Consider the following 18,142-nt stretch of genomic DNA (forward strand, 5'->3'; position numbering starts at 1 on the left):
GCAAGCTTCATGGGATATATGAACGCAAATATAAGATATTTTACTAGAACTGACGAATGGTATACTCGCTTGAATGATATCATTGATGTTCGGGTTGGTGTCAGCATGATAAACAATAAACACTCCAAAACTGTTTGGCACTACGTCCATAACAACATTAAGGAGTGCGTTTACGTACTTAGAAAAATGTAGATTTAAATTTTGAACTAATTAATTTATTAATGTATTGTAATTGACATACGATAAATAAATTAAAATATTATCCTTTATTAAGTACCATATGCGTTACTAACTGATATGTTTGAAGTCGGTGCCAAGCCAAATAGTAATAATATTGGTCAAAAACATCAGCATTCAGCTTTATTTCTATAAATCACATTACAACTGTACTCATATTATAAACGTGAAAGTAATTCTGTCTGTCTCTTTGTGGGATGAAACCTCATACATGCTGAATTCCACGCAGGCTCTGCCGGTACCTTAACACATTGAGGTAGCCACAAAAAAAAAACAATCTTTAAAAATCTCCAGAAATTTTGCATAACAATACGGAAGCCACTTAAAAATTAACATTCTCCAACCCCGGCGGATACAATTATCCTTGAACTTCGACATCAAAGCTCTTGGGGATATAAAAGATAAAGATAAGATATGATAAGACGGACACGGCCGTCGGTTCGTGTTTCCGGACATCCATCACGGGTGATATTGAGTAGGGGAAAAAATGGCCAAACTGAAAGTGTATGATAGATTATGACGCGAGAAAAACTAATTTACTAGAGCGCTAGTGCTAAAGATTAAGGGCCTCCTTGACCGTTAGTAATCTAGATTAGGGTTTAACCTATGAGTTAATGACACCCAAAGATCTCTAACCTACTTTTAAGAGCATATATAACTACGACTTCCAGTCACCATACTTGTTTAGTACCTAGGTAATTACGATAGCGCGTTCGACTGTATCAGCTGTTAAATGACAAATAAATACAGTCAAAGTATTACCTACTACAACGGGTGCTATAGGTTGTACAGTCACCTGCAATAATATATTATACAACAAAGACCGCAAAAATATCTGACACCATCTTATTTGTAGAGCTATAAGAGTGTGTTACATATTTTTGCGGCCTTCAAAGAGTAACATATTATTGCAGGTGACATTACATTACATTAAATGGTGAGGCTCGCAAATCCCAATATTATAAATGCGAAAGGAACTCTGTGTGTCTGTATGTCTGTATGTATATATCTGCATGTTACCTCTTCACGCTTTAACCACTGAATCGATAAAGATGAAATTTTGTATGGAGATAGTTTGATGCAATCGGTAAAAGTAACGGTACTGACTTCATCAGCATAATTTCTCATTCTATCTCAAGTTATACAATTCATAACCACTTGACCGTCCGACGATAGCATAGTATCCGAAAAAAATATGCTCTTAACCGTCCGCGGGAACCTTACTATCCAAAGGGGTGGAAGAAAGATTTGATTTCAGAGCCATCTAACGGATTATTTCGCCATTATTTACTAATTCTCTTGATGCGACAACGTAGCCTAACTAAATAGTTAGCTCTAAAAAAAATTTGATGGCCGTGTAATTCTAATTTTTGTGGAAAGTTGTGAATGCGCTGCGCGGGGCGTGCGTCGCTAAAAAACCCCGGACGGTTGACAGGAAAACAGTCTCGCGGGCCGGACGGTTGAGTGGATAAAGAACCACTCAGTAACTTTAAAATCGTTTCTCTTAACTCTGTAATAACGGCAACATGTAGCGACTCATTGATGGCAATAATCCATCGTAGTTACAAGTGACCGATGTAATAAATTTGTTTAAGGATCCATTTTCACTGATTACCTACTGAAAATTATTATCAAACTTTGTTAAATAACTTTGACTTGTGAAATGTCTTTATTATCGCTAATGGATCTGCAAATTAAATTAATTGCCGAATCTAATACCTAGTCGCTGTCGAACGACGTTCAAAATATTTGAATTTTTAATGTAGTATTAAGTAATCAACTTATTCATGATGAATGGCTAATGTGAGGTCAGAAGGCTTTTCAAATGTTGATCGAATAATATGATTGGATTGGAATATTTGGCAGTGAAATTGTAATCATTGTGTAGTATAATGGCAGCATAAATATATTATAGCATAAAAATGATAAAAACGTCATATTAAACGTATCTATAATAAAAGGACAAATTTTTACTGCTAAATAGCATAAACAGTTAGCTCTTTGTCCAGGAAATTACTTGAGTTCGATTTCAATGATATGACCATTTTAACTATTTTACCATCTGTAACTGCTGAGAACATCCCCTGTAAATAGTAGTATAAGTAATATCTTTTATTTTAATATTTTCCGGTTTGCGTTCTCACTTTAAGTAAGCTGTAAATAATAGAAAGAAGTGACCGATAACTAAATCATAAAATGTTATCGGTACATTTATTTCAAAACCAAATAAAATACTAGTTCAGAGCTACGACCGCATAACTCGGCTGAGATGTTGATATTTACCGTTTTATATTTTTCATGTGCTCTCGCTACTAACGATAACTATAAAGAACCATCTGTTAGTGATATAGCTAGCAACTTAGTAGATATTCTAGCTGTAAATTCAGCAGATAATCCAAAGTTGAACGAATTAAGAGAGAAACTAAAGACGATAAACAAATATGTTATCGATAAAGAAAAGATGGCAGAATTATTGTTAAATGAAAGTAGAGACATTAACTTAACTGAAACTAATTTCTATGAAGCACTAAATGATAATGACGGCTTCAGACTATTACAGTTAAACGAAGAACCTAAAAATCTCTATTTGAAATTGAAAGAAAAAATGAACAGAGATGATATTTTAAAAATTATTTCTCAAAAAAACTCTTCCGGAATTGTACAATCGTTTAGAAGGTCAATGAATATGAAAGACGAAGTTCCAGGACTTGACGAGGAAATTATAGAAGAGGTAGTAGATAAGATGCTAGGAGAAAAGATAAAGGACGAACATAAGTTTGATGAAGATAATATAGCCAATATATACTGGGGTGAGTCCAGCTCAATCTTTGACGAGGATAAATCAAACATTCATTTTGGTCGCTAAGCAAACGGAAAAACTGTAGGAGTTATTGTTTTCTAAAGCAATATTTGTCCGTCCCAGATGATAGTTCAGTGTATGTTTGATCAAATATAATATCTCCACTGGATTTTATTTCAGTCTATGTACGTTTAGGGCGTACGGCGTAAATAGGTATTTAGATTTACTGAATCATAATTATGAAAGTTATATATATTTCTATGCAAAGTTACCGTTTTTATTGATCTTGAGTGTGCTAATAATATCATGTTTTAATAACATCAGAATCAGTGATAAAATCCAATTAAAATATTTTACCCAATTAAAACTTTTGCTTACTTGTTGTCTCATACTTGTTATTATATTATCCAATTTATTGTTAGTCAGTTTACGGACCATTTTAATTTTAGGGTAAGTAAATATTTAGATTCATACTAAGTATATAATAAAATAAATGTGAGAGTAAGGCCGTAAGTAGTATAAAAAAATAACTCTGTCTGTTAGGTACCTCTCCAAGGTGCCTCTCCATGGTCGAACCGCTGAACCGATTTAGATGATATTTCTTTTGAAATCCGGGAAGGATATAGTCAAGTAGTGTATAAGTTATAACTTTATAAGTATGTTAGTACGGTGGGTAGAACACAAGAGGATAGAGAGCGCTTTATCCGCCAACAAGCTGTCCTCAGTTTGGCGGAATATAAAAATGTTAGTACCATGTAAACTTTTTGTGATAAATAAATTTAAAAAAAAGTAAGTAAAAGGGGATGGAGTTTATTTTTTTGCATATACTTTCTATGCAGATGAAAACGTGGGAAGAAGAAAGTTCAAAAATAATTACTCAAAAGACATGCTTCTCAGAAAATGTTTAGGATTCGACAAAAGATACAAGTTACAATGCCGAGTTTGCCTTTGAAGTTGTAATAGACAAAAACATATCTCGTGAAACTCGATTGGCCAATATTGATGTTATCGGAATTTCTTGCCGATGAATACGACATATTGTTTTAAGGGCTCGTACATTCTTGTTTGATTACGGAGCCCTATATTTAGACGACCCTATGAGAAACTTTAGAACATGTGAATGATATGAAACGTAGAGAGTAATAAGATTTATCGTATTTCTCAAGTTACTATAGTTTTGGTAAGCGATATTTACGTCACAGTCGGGACAAAATATAAAAGAGTAAAACTCTGTTCACAGATCCAAAATCAGAGCTGGAAGACCTAAAAGAGCACCACAGCCGCTCCGGGCGCCGCATATACAAGGGCGAGCGCACGGTCATCCAGAAGTACCCTTTCATGGTTTCCGTCCACATCATGGGCCGCTTCTGGTGCGGCGGCGTGCTGTACTGGCACGACCTGGTGCTGACGTCGGCGGCTTGCTTGCAACTGTAAGTAGGCACTTACATCAGGCGATGATGATTCTATTGATGCTCCACGTACAGCAGTAACCACCAACCAACAACCAACCAGTTACAGCACACACAGTTACAGTGGCAGTAACGACCAAGGGCAGCTTTATTGTGCACAGTGCGATCAGATATTTAAAACTAAGTTCGGTTTTGCGAGACATATACGTGCTCATCAGAGGAATTTGTAAAGGTCGCCGTTGTCGGACACGACATGGAGGAGTATACTATATACTATACAGCAGGAACATAGTTTTGATCAAAGTGATACAAAATGAGATTTTTGCCATCTGGGTCAGTTGTTGTACTTTAAGTTTGGGTTGTGCGGCAGGTGACACGCCTTATACAATGGGGTTGGCCGGTGGAAGTTTTTAGCAGATGGCGCCATCATAGCTTGCCCTGTCAATCCCTAGAATTGTGTAAAATTTTTGTCTTTTTAATACCCTGGATGCCAGTCCTTTAAGCCAAATCTCATAGAAAAAGGGACAAGCTGTGATGGCGCCATATAGATGGCATATGGATGACTTGGTTTGCATAGGCAAACCTTTGACAGTTGCCAACCCCATTATATCTTTTTCTAAAGCGGAATCAGCTCTTGCTGATTATACGCTCTTGTCGATACAATTCATAAATTTCATCTACAAGAGCGTATGATAGCTATACATAGGTATACAGTTAGAGTAGAAACAATTTAATGGTAATATTGTACAGTCGCCATAATATATCGGAGCGGTCTAGGCACTCACTAATATCTGAACACGCCTAGGCGTCCTGATGGCGTTAGAGTGCATGTTCAGATATTGTGAACACCTTGGCCGCTGCGATATATCTGAGGGCGACTGTAAAACTGTAACTACTTACAGAATACATTGCACTACGGATCAGCTAGTCTAGTTGTCAGAAAATCGTTGGATATCTGACTAAATTTGTTCTGTAATTGAATTACATAAGCCCGAATTGGTCAGGACGAAATTTCTACTCAATTACATTATTTATTTGATAGATTTTAGAAAATACTAATAGAATTTGATGATCGCACAATACAATTCACGATCCTATTATTTATTTTCAATGAAACACCAAATTAACATTGTTATCGCTCCTGTATTGAAAATAATATTAACTAGATTGAAAACACTTTAATAAAAACATTAATTCTAAATCCTATGAATAAAAACGATACTTATAAAGTTAAACTTTGTCCACGGAATAATTTTGAACTGAATAAATTCTTTTAATATTATGATAAAGTTGCAAGTTAATTAAGATCTAAGCTGGAAAGTTTAGCTTTTACTTCTTGGACGCGGTTTCGTGATAAAACTCTCAAGGGACGGACCAGTCTTATTTAGACTTCGTTAAATGTCCTGAGACGTCTTCTACATTTATTAGTTTTTTGCTTACTTTATCTCGACTACAATTTAAAGTGACTTTTTGAGCTAGTTTTACGTGTATTGTTTATTAGATATCTGACGTAGAATTTAATAAATATGTCACACATTTAATAAATATGTGACACAGCATCGTGGCATGCAGCCATAAAAAAAAACTAGAGGCAGTATTTGTCATTTGCTTTATGGTTCGTAATGACACTGCCACTACGCCTATAAAAAAAAAACAAAAAACAATGTTTGCTATAATTTCGTGATCAAACTCTCAAGGGACGGACCAGTCTTATTTAGACTTCGTTAAATGTCCTGAGACGTCTTCTACATTTATTAGTTTTTTGCTTACTTTATCTCGACTACAATTTAAAGTGACTTTTTGAGCTAGTTTTACGTGTATTGTTTATTAGATATCTGACGTAGAATTTAATAAATATGTATAAGAAAAACAACTCGCAGGTAATTTAAAAGTATAGTTAGGGGCTGCGCATTATTGGCCCGATTATGTAAATTGTAATACTAATCACAATTAAATGGGTACTCCACAGTATGCACAACAACCGATTCTTCCGAGAAAACCCTCGCGTGCTTCAGGTGCGCGTAGGCAGCAACCACAGCAGGATCAGCGGTGAACTTGTCGACGCACTAGAGGTAAGAATCATTAAATGCTTCTTATACAAAATATTTTTTTTCTTTTTCATGCTCTCTGCTATGGCTGTCGTGAATTAAGACGAAACAGGAGCTGAGTTTTAAATATTTTAGGTAAATATACCCGTTTCGCTAACGGAAGCGGCTCCTAAAATTACTGCGATAAGGACAAGACGAAAAATCCTGCGTAAAAATCTCAAAAATCGAGGTTTCGTACTCGACTGTTTCCTCCTCCAAAATTTTACCAATCCTAACTAAACTTGGATATCTAAATGATTATGAAATTATCTGTGTCGGACCGTTTCGCTTTTTTGGCTAATTGATATCAGTTCAGTCAGTGGTATCAGTTTTTGGTAATTGGTATCAGTGAACCTGACCTGACTAACCAAATTTTTTTAAATTTTCGATCGGCGTTTTCTATTGTCATGTTTTCAAGGCCTGATTGTTCCCAGGTATACTTCCACCCGACGTACAACCCGCGCACGCTGGCGGACAACATCGCCGTCATCCGGCTGCGGTACCGCATCGCCTTCGACCACCACCGCGTGCCGAAGATCATCGACATCTCGCACTTCGACCACAACCCCGCCGCCACTGAAGTGCTGGTGTTAGGGTGGGGTGTTACTAGGGTAAGGGCGATTTATATAAACAGCAAACGGGTAAAATTATTGTAACTGGTGTTAGGGTGGGGTGTTAAGGATCATACGTCGGACTCCAGCGGGCATTTTCGTGGCATGTCAGAATGATAGGTAAGGTTCGCAAATCAATCAATTCACTTTCGAGTATTTGTACTTAGTATTTGGTACCTAGTATTTATAATGTGAAATTCCAACTCTACCAACAAATATAAGTATGAACAACAGTCATAATGACGCATGTCAGCTATTTATTTGTTTTTTAAGTGGCCACTTCAGTGGGCTATCAGTCATCACTTCAAAGAGTATTTTCACATTAAAGATGAATAAATGATAATGGGTAACCAATTTAATTAACTATGTTACAAATACTAGGTACATTATAATACTCGTAAGTTAAGATTTTTTTGTAAACCTTACCTTGCCCTCAAACTGCCCCCTATAGTCCGATGTTTGGAAGGACAATTTATATAAACAGCAAACGGGTAAAATTATTGTAATTTTCCTATTTACCTACTGTCGGGGCTTCTAACATCCGTGGTGACCGGCGGCCTAGCAAAGGTGGCAATAGCTTGCGCTTCGCCATCGAAACACTTAGTGTCTCTCTATCGCTTCCATATTAGTGTGACAGTTGCGTTTCGGTCGCTACGGAGCGATAGGGAATGGGCATGTTGTCTACGGGGCCTGACATCGACCGATCGACTGATAGATTTAGTTACATATTTGGAACGACCAACATTTTAAATTGTAATTCCACGCGACAGGATAACACACTTTAGTTAAAAAGTACTTCTTGAGACCTTTCTAATGAGCCTAAACTCGATATGTTAGTGGTTTTCCATCGGAACGATCATTTAGCTTCAACTGCATCAGCATATATCAGCTCCATGTTAGTCATGGGAATTACGGACGTAACTACACCAAATATTAACTGAATCAGATAGCAGGTGGTTAAACATTTTACAAGACTAGCACACAAATTCATACAATTACATTTATAGTTACCAAGACCAATTACAACCCCTCTGGTATTGCGGGTGTCCAAGAGCGACGGTAATCGCTTACCATCAGGCGAATCATCAGCTCCTTCGTCTCCTATAGCATAAAAAACTAAAGTAAAACACACATCAACAGATGTCCAACCGCCTCGCGTACGAGCCAGTGTTTCTACAGCGCAAATTCCTGCCTGTCTACCCCAACTCTTTCTGCAAGGAAGTCTACGGCGAGTAAGTCAATCATAATATTATGTCCGCCATATCATCGGCGAGAGTTGCAAAGCTCCTATGAAAAGACTAAAGCTTTGTAACATTAGGCTATTGGCAACTAAAATTGCAAATCCTTGAAATTGAGTTACGACTTTTCAACTTTAGCTGACGATACGATCTCTACTTAATTTGCAAAATTGAATATTGTTTTTTTTTTTATTAGTATTAACTGACCGGCGAGTGACCCTAATCACAAGTAAACAACTAATAGAAAGCGTAGACAAAGCCTAAGATGGACCTCACCGTTTTAGTAATAGCCTATTTACTCACTTGCTTTAAAGAGACCGAGATCATAAAGGGTATAGCAGGATAGCCTTTGAAAAATTGCCCCCTGCGTTTTTGGGTCGAAACTATAACCAAATGATTCCTTTTGAGGAGGTAATACCCTGCACAAAGTTTCATTCCTCTGTTACCCCCTGGGGGTGAAAAACACCCGATTAACCCCAAAACTGTTTTATTTATTTTTTCTAAACTATGAAAGTGACGAATTTTAAATTTTGTACAAGTATTAATGAGACTAAAAACTATATTTCAAAGGCTATCCTGCTATATCCTTTGTTGCCGGAGCGCATTCCATTCCTTATATTATAGCATGTGAAATTTTCCGTCATATGTAAAAACTAATAAAAATCCTATTATTTAGGTACGTTAACAACAACATAACACGACATAAATGAAATAAATTAATGCAAAAATAAGTATTTTATCATGACTTAAATTGTTTTAATTTTTTTTCTATTTTTGATTGTAGTGACTTTATAACGAAGCATCAATTCTGCGCTGGCACGCTAACCACAGGAGAAGGGGCATGTGACGTGAGTACTGCCTAATACCAATTTATTAGTAATCCGATATTTGGGATTCGAACCTTCGTATACCTTCGTATGCATCACACATGAGTCCTTATTTGTGACGTTCCATGGCAAAAAGTACCTTATGGCGGCTGGCGTTTACGTCGCATAGTGTCGCAATAATATTGGAGCAACTTTAATAATAGCGTAAGCGCCAACCGCCATAAGGTACCTTTAACCGTGGGACGTCACATTTCAGACTTACGTAATTACTCTTTATTACTTAATCTTATTGTAAGTATAGTTACTCGCCCAGCGGCGAGCTATAAATATCGCCGTGTCTCTTTTATTTACACGGGAGTGCTTATCTTTTGTTCGTGTTTATAGCCGATAGCTCATAGCTTACTAGCTCGCGGTGGGACCAGTGCCTTAAGCTCCTATAGCCACTTCCCGGTTACATTTTCAGACATACCGGTAAATTTCTTTTAACATCAACCGATTATCACACATCATTCTGCAAAATTACATGGCCATTTTGTGACTAAATTGCATTAATAAAAAGTCCATGCAAATTTACAGCTTGCTGAATGTACAGTCGAGTGCGTTCGCGGTGATCCACTTTTAAATTGCCTCGATCCATGCAACGAGCTATACTCCGGCCCTTCTTACAGATAACCAATTAGGACGCATTTAAGGTTACCCACCTTAGTGTGACAGTTTGAGCCTAAGCTTGAGTTTATCTCGAGGCATGGTATAGTACTCTCTTCCCGTCTTTTCTAGGTCACCTGACTGACACAAGCCTACGTCATCATGCGACAGCGCTATATGATAATATGCGATAGCGCTATATATAGCAGCCATGTTATTGTGACGTAGGCTTGTGTCGCTCTGGGAAGAGAAGACCATGTTTTATTAGACTATGATCTCGAGGCAAATATTTCATAAGTGGAACACCGCAAACGAACTCGGCTGTTCGTCGTTAAAATATGTCTTCTATATTGATGAACACCATTCCTGTACCGATTTATTAGCACGACGCCGGCGGTCCGGCCATCCTGTCTGGCAAGCTGGTAGGCATCATATCGTTCGGGCCCACGGTCTGCGGGTATGCCAACGCTCCGACCGTGTTCACGCTGGTCGGAGCCTATGCGGACTGGATCGAACAAGTCAATGATTCGGTAAGTTATACCATACAGCCGTATTCGAACAATGATATACGTCAAATACTAGATATTGAAACGATATGGATTGGATATGTCAGTGTCAAACAAGTGTCAAAAGTGACGTTTTTGTTCGAAGGCATTTCGAAGTCACGGGCAACAAATAATTATGGGATATGTCCTGCACGGAAATCATGGTCGCACTTTTATTACCTGTCATGTCATGCGCACTTTCGCACTTTCATACTTGTTAGAACGTGACAGATCATAAAAAGGCGACATTTTAGCCCTACTGACCTTCTTATGTTGTCTCTAGATGCCAGACTACTACCGCCTCAAAGTGCGCACGACCACACTGGGCATCAAACGTTCTGATGTATTCAAACAACTCAACACGGAGGTGCCTGAAGGCCCAAGAGTCAAAATCTAAACTGTTTCAAATGTGTTTTATATGTGTTTTATTTTTGTCACCTCTAATAATTTATGGGGTAGGTAATATAGGGACCGCGGGCCAGGAGCAAATATTGTCAGTCATCGCCTCCCGCTTGATACTTTGTCGATGATAGTTTAAATGCTATCGTGAATTTAAAAAAAATTGTCAGCCGGTTGTATCGCGGTGGAAAGACACACACGCGGCGCGACGCGGCGACGCGGCGGAGTTGATCACATGAATAGGTACTTATGTAAAAATATTTTTTTTCAGTCAGAGGGGGTAGCGCTACTATGCTCAGTCTGGAGGATGTCTTGTCGGTGTTCAGGGGTATTTATATTTATCATTTAATGGAGTGCAACCTACCAAACAAAAAAAAACCGGGCAAGTGCGACTCGGACTCGCGCACGAAGGGTTCCATACCATAATTTAAAAAAGGCAAAAAAAAACGGTCACCCATCCAAGTACTGACCCCGCCCGACGTTGCTTAACTTCGGTCAAAAATCACGTTTGTTGTATGGGAGCCCTACTTAAATCTTTATTTTATTCTGTTTTTAGTATTTGTTGTTATAGCGGCAACAGAAATACATCATCTGTGAAAATTTCAACTGTGACAGACGGACGGACGGACGGACGGACAGTCTTAGTAATAGGGTCCCGTTTTACCCTTTGGGTACGGAACCCTAAAAAAGCAACTATCAAAATCAATTCGTGCAGTGAAAGGATGTGTAGTTACGAGTAGGTGCAGTCAAGTGTAAAAAAATATGGCTGTAGACAACTTACTCAAAAATATGTCCCATAGTTCTTAATTCGCTGATATAAGAGCTGTGGGACATATTTTTGAGATGGTTTGTGATATTTTTACACTTGACTGTACATCATCATCATCTCAGACATAAGACGTCCACTGCTGAATATAGGTCTCCCCCTTGTTATGGGGGGTGAATGCCATAATTGCCACGCTTGGCAGGCGGGTTGGCGATCGCAGTCGAGTACACGGAATTTGAGGGACGCTGCTGCCCGTCCACCGGTGGTCTTGGACGTAGTTTAAGGACATACCCGGGTCCCTGTACCGGGTGACTGTACATACTCGAATGTAAAAACCCGATTGACGGATAAGTAACTAAAATCAAAAATATTTATATCTGTAATTTGAAGTCGAAATCAAAATAATTCAACATAATATACCTACGATAATAAAATGGGTTAAAAGATCAGTCATTTAAATTGGCTGTCATAGGAAATGCCAGTAAAATATTTCATAATTATAAATTCTGGCTTTTTATTACTCCTCTTCTTCTTCCTCGCGTTATCCCGGCATTTCGCCACGGCTCATGAGAGCCTGGGGTCCGCTTGACAACTAATCCCATGATTTGACGTAGGCACTAGTTTTTACGAAAGCGACTGCCATCTGACCTTTCAACCCAGAGGGTAAACTAGGCCTTATTGGGATTAGTCCGGTTTCCTCACGATGTTTTCCTTCACCGAAAAGCGACTGGTAAATATCAAATGATATTTCGTACATAAGTTCCGAAAAACTCATTGGTACGAGCCGGGGTTTGAACCCGCGACCTCCAGATTGCAAGTCGCACGCTCTCACCGCTAGGCCACCAGTGCTTTTTTGTGCTTCTGGCTTTTTATTACTCCATACACAATATTATATCGATTAACAACAAAGTATAACTAATATGTCAGGATATATGACTGTGTCCTTCTTATTATTACTGTCGTTAAAGTAAACCTACTCGTATTGAGATCTATCAAATTACTATGTACCTATTTAAATTTAAAATTCATGACTCTCGTCGTTGCTTACAAAATACCTTCGCCATTTCAAGTACCGTACTCTCATCTTGTTTTAACACAGTAGCATTGAAAATTTTCGTCTCTTTGCCTACTTTTTCGCAATGTTCTGGTATCTTCTCAACTGGCACATATTCTTTCTTATCTAAGGAAAACTTTCCTTTATAGTGCTTCAATTTCATATGAGAAAAACTGCTGGTTGTGCCTTTGACTGAAGAATTGGGGTCTAGACGAAAAGACACGCAGAGTATATGATCAGTATCACTACACGCTCGGATTATGAAGTTGCCTGGGTATTTCAAGAGGAGATATTCCACTTCGGAGCGAGTGACATTGCCCCAGTACCAGTCGAACCTGAAACGTAATAAAACAGTTACCAGTTAAACACAAAATAGGACAGATACTTATTTTCATCATCATCATCTCCTAGCCATTTTCGGCTACAGCGATTGCCTTTCTACTGCTGAGAGCGTCGCTGGTGCGCTCTCAAGTGACTGACGTAGCCAATCTTTGCAACAAATGTGTGGCCACACTCGCTGCAGGTTAGCACCCTTCCGACGTAATTATCCGTGATGGCCACAGGTGGTTTGGCCTTTAGCTCGTCACGCTGATACTTATTTTAATGAACAATCAAATCATTTTCGGCTATATGTACATAGCAAACTGTTCTGTAGTTCTGTAGGAATTTTCGCAAAAAAGCTTTATAATAACGCATTCAAACAAGCATACGGTACCTTCGCCTAATGGTACGTAATCACTGTAGCCCATAGACGCATATACAGATGTTTAGAAAAATTATGATGTAGTGTAGACATTTGTTGCGCTCAACGTACCTTGGTAATTTGCAATAAATTGAACAGAAATCTTCATTGCTTTCGGGATCCCTGTCCCCCCGGCATATGCAATCTGCAATTCGATATATACGAGTATGATATGATTTCCCGAAGCGGTGAGTTTTCTATTTTGCCTTTAATTTTAAAACTGTTATTATTTCATTTAATTCTAAATACATATAAGTACATAATTACACATACAGTCAGCAGCAGAAGTTGCTAAGCGGGCCAGGTGCTCAAAATGCACTTGACGCGACGCATCGTTAAGAGAATAAGAGCGTGTCAAGATAATTTTGAACACCTCGCCCGCTTAGCAACTTCTCCGGCTGACTGTACCTTGTCAAAATCATAAGGAACTAATAAAAAGTATACTATCGACAAACAAAACTAACGACAGGCGAAAAATCTCTCATTCACATTTGCATGGTCGCCGCAGCCGCAAGAGTGAAAAAGATAGTAAGACGACCCCAATCATTAGTTTGGTTTGCTCAAAATATACCAATGTCAAAGAAAAGATGAATGATCTGTGAGTAACGATATGAACAGGAAGGAAGTGAAGGGTTGGCTGAGTGATGGAAGAAATAGTCATACCCTCTAGCGGCCCACCATACAAGGAAAATTGGCAATCTAATTTGAATCTACCGTATTAGAAAATAGAGTTGAATTTGTTTTGTTTTAAAATCTAACTAAACAAAATAAAAACAACTCTATTCCATTTCATTAAGATTTAAATTTCATTGGAGGTAATTTGTACTAGTATTAGGACATTGAACCCCAAGAGGATACTGCGTTGTCCCCAAAGAAAATGTGTTCATGCAACAAACTATGACAAATATGCGGCAATGTATTTCCCAACAACAACAAAAACAAGACACATTTATTAAGTGCCCTTAGATTTGTCCATCGTTTTGAAAGACTTTTGATATAAGTACAACCGTCATAATGACCCAATGAAAGTTTCATGTTGTATGTTCAGTTGGGATCAAAAAACATCCAGCACAAAGTTTTTGGTGACTATACACTTTATTTTTAGGTAAGTTCTACGTCAACTATTAGGTAGTCGTGTACATTTCTAGGTAGGTACAGTAAACATATTTGCAATGTTGCAAACATTTAGTAAAATACGTATTTGGGTTCCATTTGGTTGGGTGTATCAAAATAATATACCTTTAGATACTATACGGATCATGGCCGCATTTTCATCACTTGTCATGTCATGCGTCACTTTCGCACTTTCATAATTGTTAGAACGTGACAGATTATAAAAAGGCGACCATCTTAGCCCTACTGGATAATTCATAAAGGAAACTTTTTATTATGATCCAGTATTCTATTGTTCTTTTCTTTTGTATCTTTTTACTGAGGTGTGCCAATAAAGAGTATTCTATCTTTATATCTATCTATTTCTACAATTATAAAGAGGAACTTACCTTGCATTTTTCTTCCAATATTTGACTATTCGTTCATTGTCTATATAACTTCAAAACAACATTATTTTCATTTCACACAATGCCTCATCAAAGACATTTCTCTATACCACTATTTATCATCAAAGACATTTCAGGATATAGCCCCAAGTACTAATTTAATATATAAACTAGGATTACTTAAAGAGCACTCTTGATTATTGTACAGCAACAATACTTTAACTAAATGCAGGTTATTGAAATAAACAGAACACATTTCATAGTCCAGTTTTCCTGTATTGAATATGTAGGTATATGGTAAAACATACCTAATATTAACCACAAAACGAGGACAAAACAAATGATGTAATATGCGGTACACTGTGTTTATTATAGTTATGTCAAAAAGTTTTTGCAAAAATTTCATTTTTGGTACAAGCTTTTATCGCTGACTGTACTTTTCTTACGACAGACAACTAATACTCATCGAGACAATTCTAAAAACCCCTAACACAATTAGGTTGCGTTGTTTCATCACAGAGTTCCTATGGCCACCTCCTGTCTCCATCATCAGATCAGCTCGATGGTACCATTATATTGCATTGTCATCCGATTTACTTATACATGCATGCAAAATTTCAGCTCAATTGGAAACCGGGAAGTGGATCAAATTTAACTTGCAAGATTTGATTACAGACCGACAAACAGACAGACAACGGTCCTGAAGATGAAAGTAAATAAAAGCTTGTAAAAATACTTAGTTAAATTTAGTATCTATCATGTTTCACTAATTGAAAAAACCGGGCAAGTGCGAGTCGGACTTGCGCACGAAGGGTTCCGTACCATAATGCAAAAAAAAAACAAAAAAAAAGCAAAAAAAAACGGTCACCCATCCAAGTACTGACCACTCCCGGCGTTGCTTAACTTTGGTCAAAAATCACGTTTGTTGTATGGGAGCCCCATTTAAATCTTTATTTTATTCTGTTTTTAGTATTTGTTGTTATAGCGGCAACAGAAATACATCATCTGTGAAATTTTCAACTGTCTAGCTATCATTGTTCGTGAGATACAGCCTGGTGACAGACGGACGGACGGACGGACGGACAGTGAAGTCTTAGTAATAGGGTCCCGTTTTACCCTTTGGGTACGGAACCCTAAAAAAAGGACTCTGAATAAATAAAGCAATTTGGAGCTACAAAATGTCATAATAATCAACCCATTTATCCCGACCGTGTTATAACACCGCTTTTTAGGGTTCCGTACCCAAAGGGTAAAACGGGACCCTATTACTAAGACTTCGCTGTCCGTCCGTCCGTCCGTCCGTCCGTCCGTCCGTCTGTCACCAGGCTGTATCTCACGAACCGTGATAGCATATCAATATAACATATCAATTATAAATTTCCCGAAATTTCGATATTTTCCCGGGAATTTTGTTTCCAGTTCCGATACTGGCTGAAAGTGCCCGTTCCCGGGAATTCTCGAGAAAAATCAGTCTCGGGAATTCCCGGGAGCATGCCCTATACGGGACCCTATACTCCGCTGTCCGTCCGTCTGTCACCAGGCTGTATCTCGTGATCTGTGATAGCTAGACAGTTGAAATTTTCACAGATGATGTATTTCTGTTGCCGCTATAACAACAAATACTAAAAACAGAATAAAATAAAGATTTAAATGGGGCTCCCATACAACAAACGTGATTTTTGACCAAAGTTAAGCAACGCCGGGAGTGGTCAGTACTTGGATGGGTGACCGTTTTTTTTTTGCTTTTTTTTTGTTTTTTTTTTGCATTATGGTACGGAACCCTTCGTGCGCGAGTCCGACTCGCACTTGCCCGGTTTTTTTGTTGGTTTTTTGTAGTGGCTATTGTTGATACTAAGTAAGTATATCGAAAAATCATAAAAAAAACCACGGGTAAGATGTTTTAGTTTTACGTTTATCTGGGTATAGATACTTAACCAAAATTTACATATTTAGTGACATACATATATTGCAAGTTAAATTAAAGTTTGTAATAGGTAACCAACCATCGAAATCTATATACCTACCTAGGTATCTGGTGCCAAACAAGTTTAAGCATAAAACTGAATCCCCGTTCCAACCGCGTCAAACGATCCATCCGCTCATACCAATCATTCGGGAATCCATTCATTTCGCTCATCGCACATACAAGTCGTTTTATACCGTATGTCTATATTAATAAGGATGGTTTTAGCAATGCCGTGGGTAAGCGTATGAAATGATTGAAAATAGTTTGAAGTTTTTTTGCTATTGCTGGAAAATGGGAGTTAGTAGTTTTGTTCTTAGATAGCTCGGGCCGGATAAGGGAATGCGAAAGCAACTTTTTATATTTGTCTGTCTGTTACCTCTTCACGCTTGATCCACTGAACTTAGATGGAATTTCGTATGGAAATGTTTTGAGTTCCGGGGAAGAGCAGTATTACGTCCCGGAAACCTTAAGGGAGTGAAAAGTGGGGTGGGTTTTTTTATAGAAGTGGTATATGGATGTATTAATTCCACACAAAGTCGCTGGCAGCAGCTAGTTCATTATAAACTCAATATCTACAAACATTTTGCAAAATTTTAGGTTAAAAACTCAATGAAAGTAATTGGTTTTCCAGGTAAATTTTGACTTCACAATCTCTACGTTTTAATGAGATGTGGAGTCTTGCAAGATTAACACGCTGTTACGAGCAATTAGCAAGTTTGATAGGATCCCACGAGCCCCCGGGGAGCGGTTACCTTCGCAGCCTATTTAACTTTGCCGGATAGGAGACCCAAATGCGCACCATGTTACATTAATAGTTTTACCTGACACTGTACAGATCGACATTTATAAAAATTCCAAAAATGTTGTCGAAAAGAAAATTGTAATTGTCTCCCAAATCTCATCAAAATCTGACGAGTATCGGTTGAAATATGTGATCAGTAGGCAAAAACATGCAGACACGAAATAATTTATGCGCCAGCTAAAATGGCGACCTCCGCTTTCGGTCGGTCATTATGATAGTAATTCAACATTTTAAGCTACAGCAACCTCTTTACGCAAAGACTACAAATTTATTTAAAAAGTTTACAAACACAAGTTATCATAAACATTATGGCAAGTAAGTACCTACTACACAATCCACGCATCTTTGAAATTTCTTTATGAATAACAATCCTTCATCTCGAAAGTAATGGCGCGTCAAGAATGACACCAGAAAAGATTTGTTTTGACTAAGTGCAATTTACTGCGGTGCGGCGTATTCACCGTATGTAACACTCACAAAATTTGTTGGCAGCAAATACCTACGTATAATCATAA

At 37.9% G+C, this 18,142-nt stretch overlaps 2 protein-coding genes across 2 annotated transcripts in view; one reads left to right on the forward strand and one right to left on the reverse strand.

The window, feature by feature from the left end:
- Positions 1 to 2,455: 2,455 nt before the first annotated feature.
- Positions 2,456 to 10,811, forward strand: LOC134673951 (transmembrane protease serine 11G-like). Its single transcript, XM_063531996.1, has 8 exons — positions 2,456 to 3,047; positions 4,278 to 4,467; positions 6,416 to 6,518; positions 6,968 to 7,144; positions 8,285 to 8,376; positions 9,167 to 9,230; positions 10,238 to 10,384; positions 10,683 to 10,811. The coding sequence occupies exons 1-8, from the start codon at positions 2,507 to 2,509 to the stop codon at positions 10,794 to 10,796; spliced, it is 1,428 nt and encodes a 475-aa protein (XP_063388066.1). The 5' UTR covers positions 2,456 to 2,506; the 3' UTR covers positions 10,797 to 10,811.
- A 1,723-nt stretch (positions 10,812 to 12,534) lies between these two features.
- Positions 12,535 to 18,142, reverse strand: part of LOC134674145 (uncharacterized) — a 63,396-nt gene continuing 57,788 nt past the window's right edge. Inside the window, exons 2-3 of the mRNA XM_063532200.1 lie at positions 13,433 to 13,557; positions 12,535 to 12,953 (exon numbers count right to left, since the gene is read on the reverse strand). Coding sequence (XP_063388270.1) covers positions 12,590 to 12,953; positions 13,433 to 13,557 — 489 coding nt within the window. The 3' untranslated portion in view covers positions 12,535 to 12,589. The remainder of the gene's footprint in view (positions 12,954 to 13,432; positions 13,558 to 18,142) is intronic.

The sequence above is a fragment of the Cydia fagiglandana genome, chromosome 19, assembly GCF_963556715.1.
Source record: "Cydia fagiglandana chromosome 19, ilCydFagi1.1, whole genome shotgun sequence".
NCBI lineage: Eukaryota > Metazoa > Arthropoda > Insecta > Lepidoptera > Tortricidae > Cydia > Cydia fagiglandana.

Excerpts from the sequence above, each read along its gene's own strand:
- LOC134673951 (XM_063531996.1), top strand. The coding sequence starts at position 2,507 with ATGTTGATATTTACCGTTTTATATTTTTCATGTGCTCTCGCTACTAAC. Across the intron at positions 9,231-10,237 it reads CAGGAGAAGGGGCATGTGAC|CACGACGCCGGCGGTCCGGC; the intron begins GTGAGTACTGCC and ends CCGATTTATTAG. Across the intron at positions 10,385-10,682 it reads TCGAACAAGTCAATGATTCG|ATGCCAGACTACTACCGCCT; the intron begins GTAAGTTATACC and ends TGTTGTCTCTAG.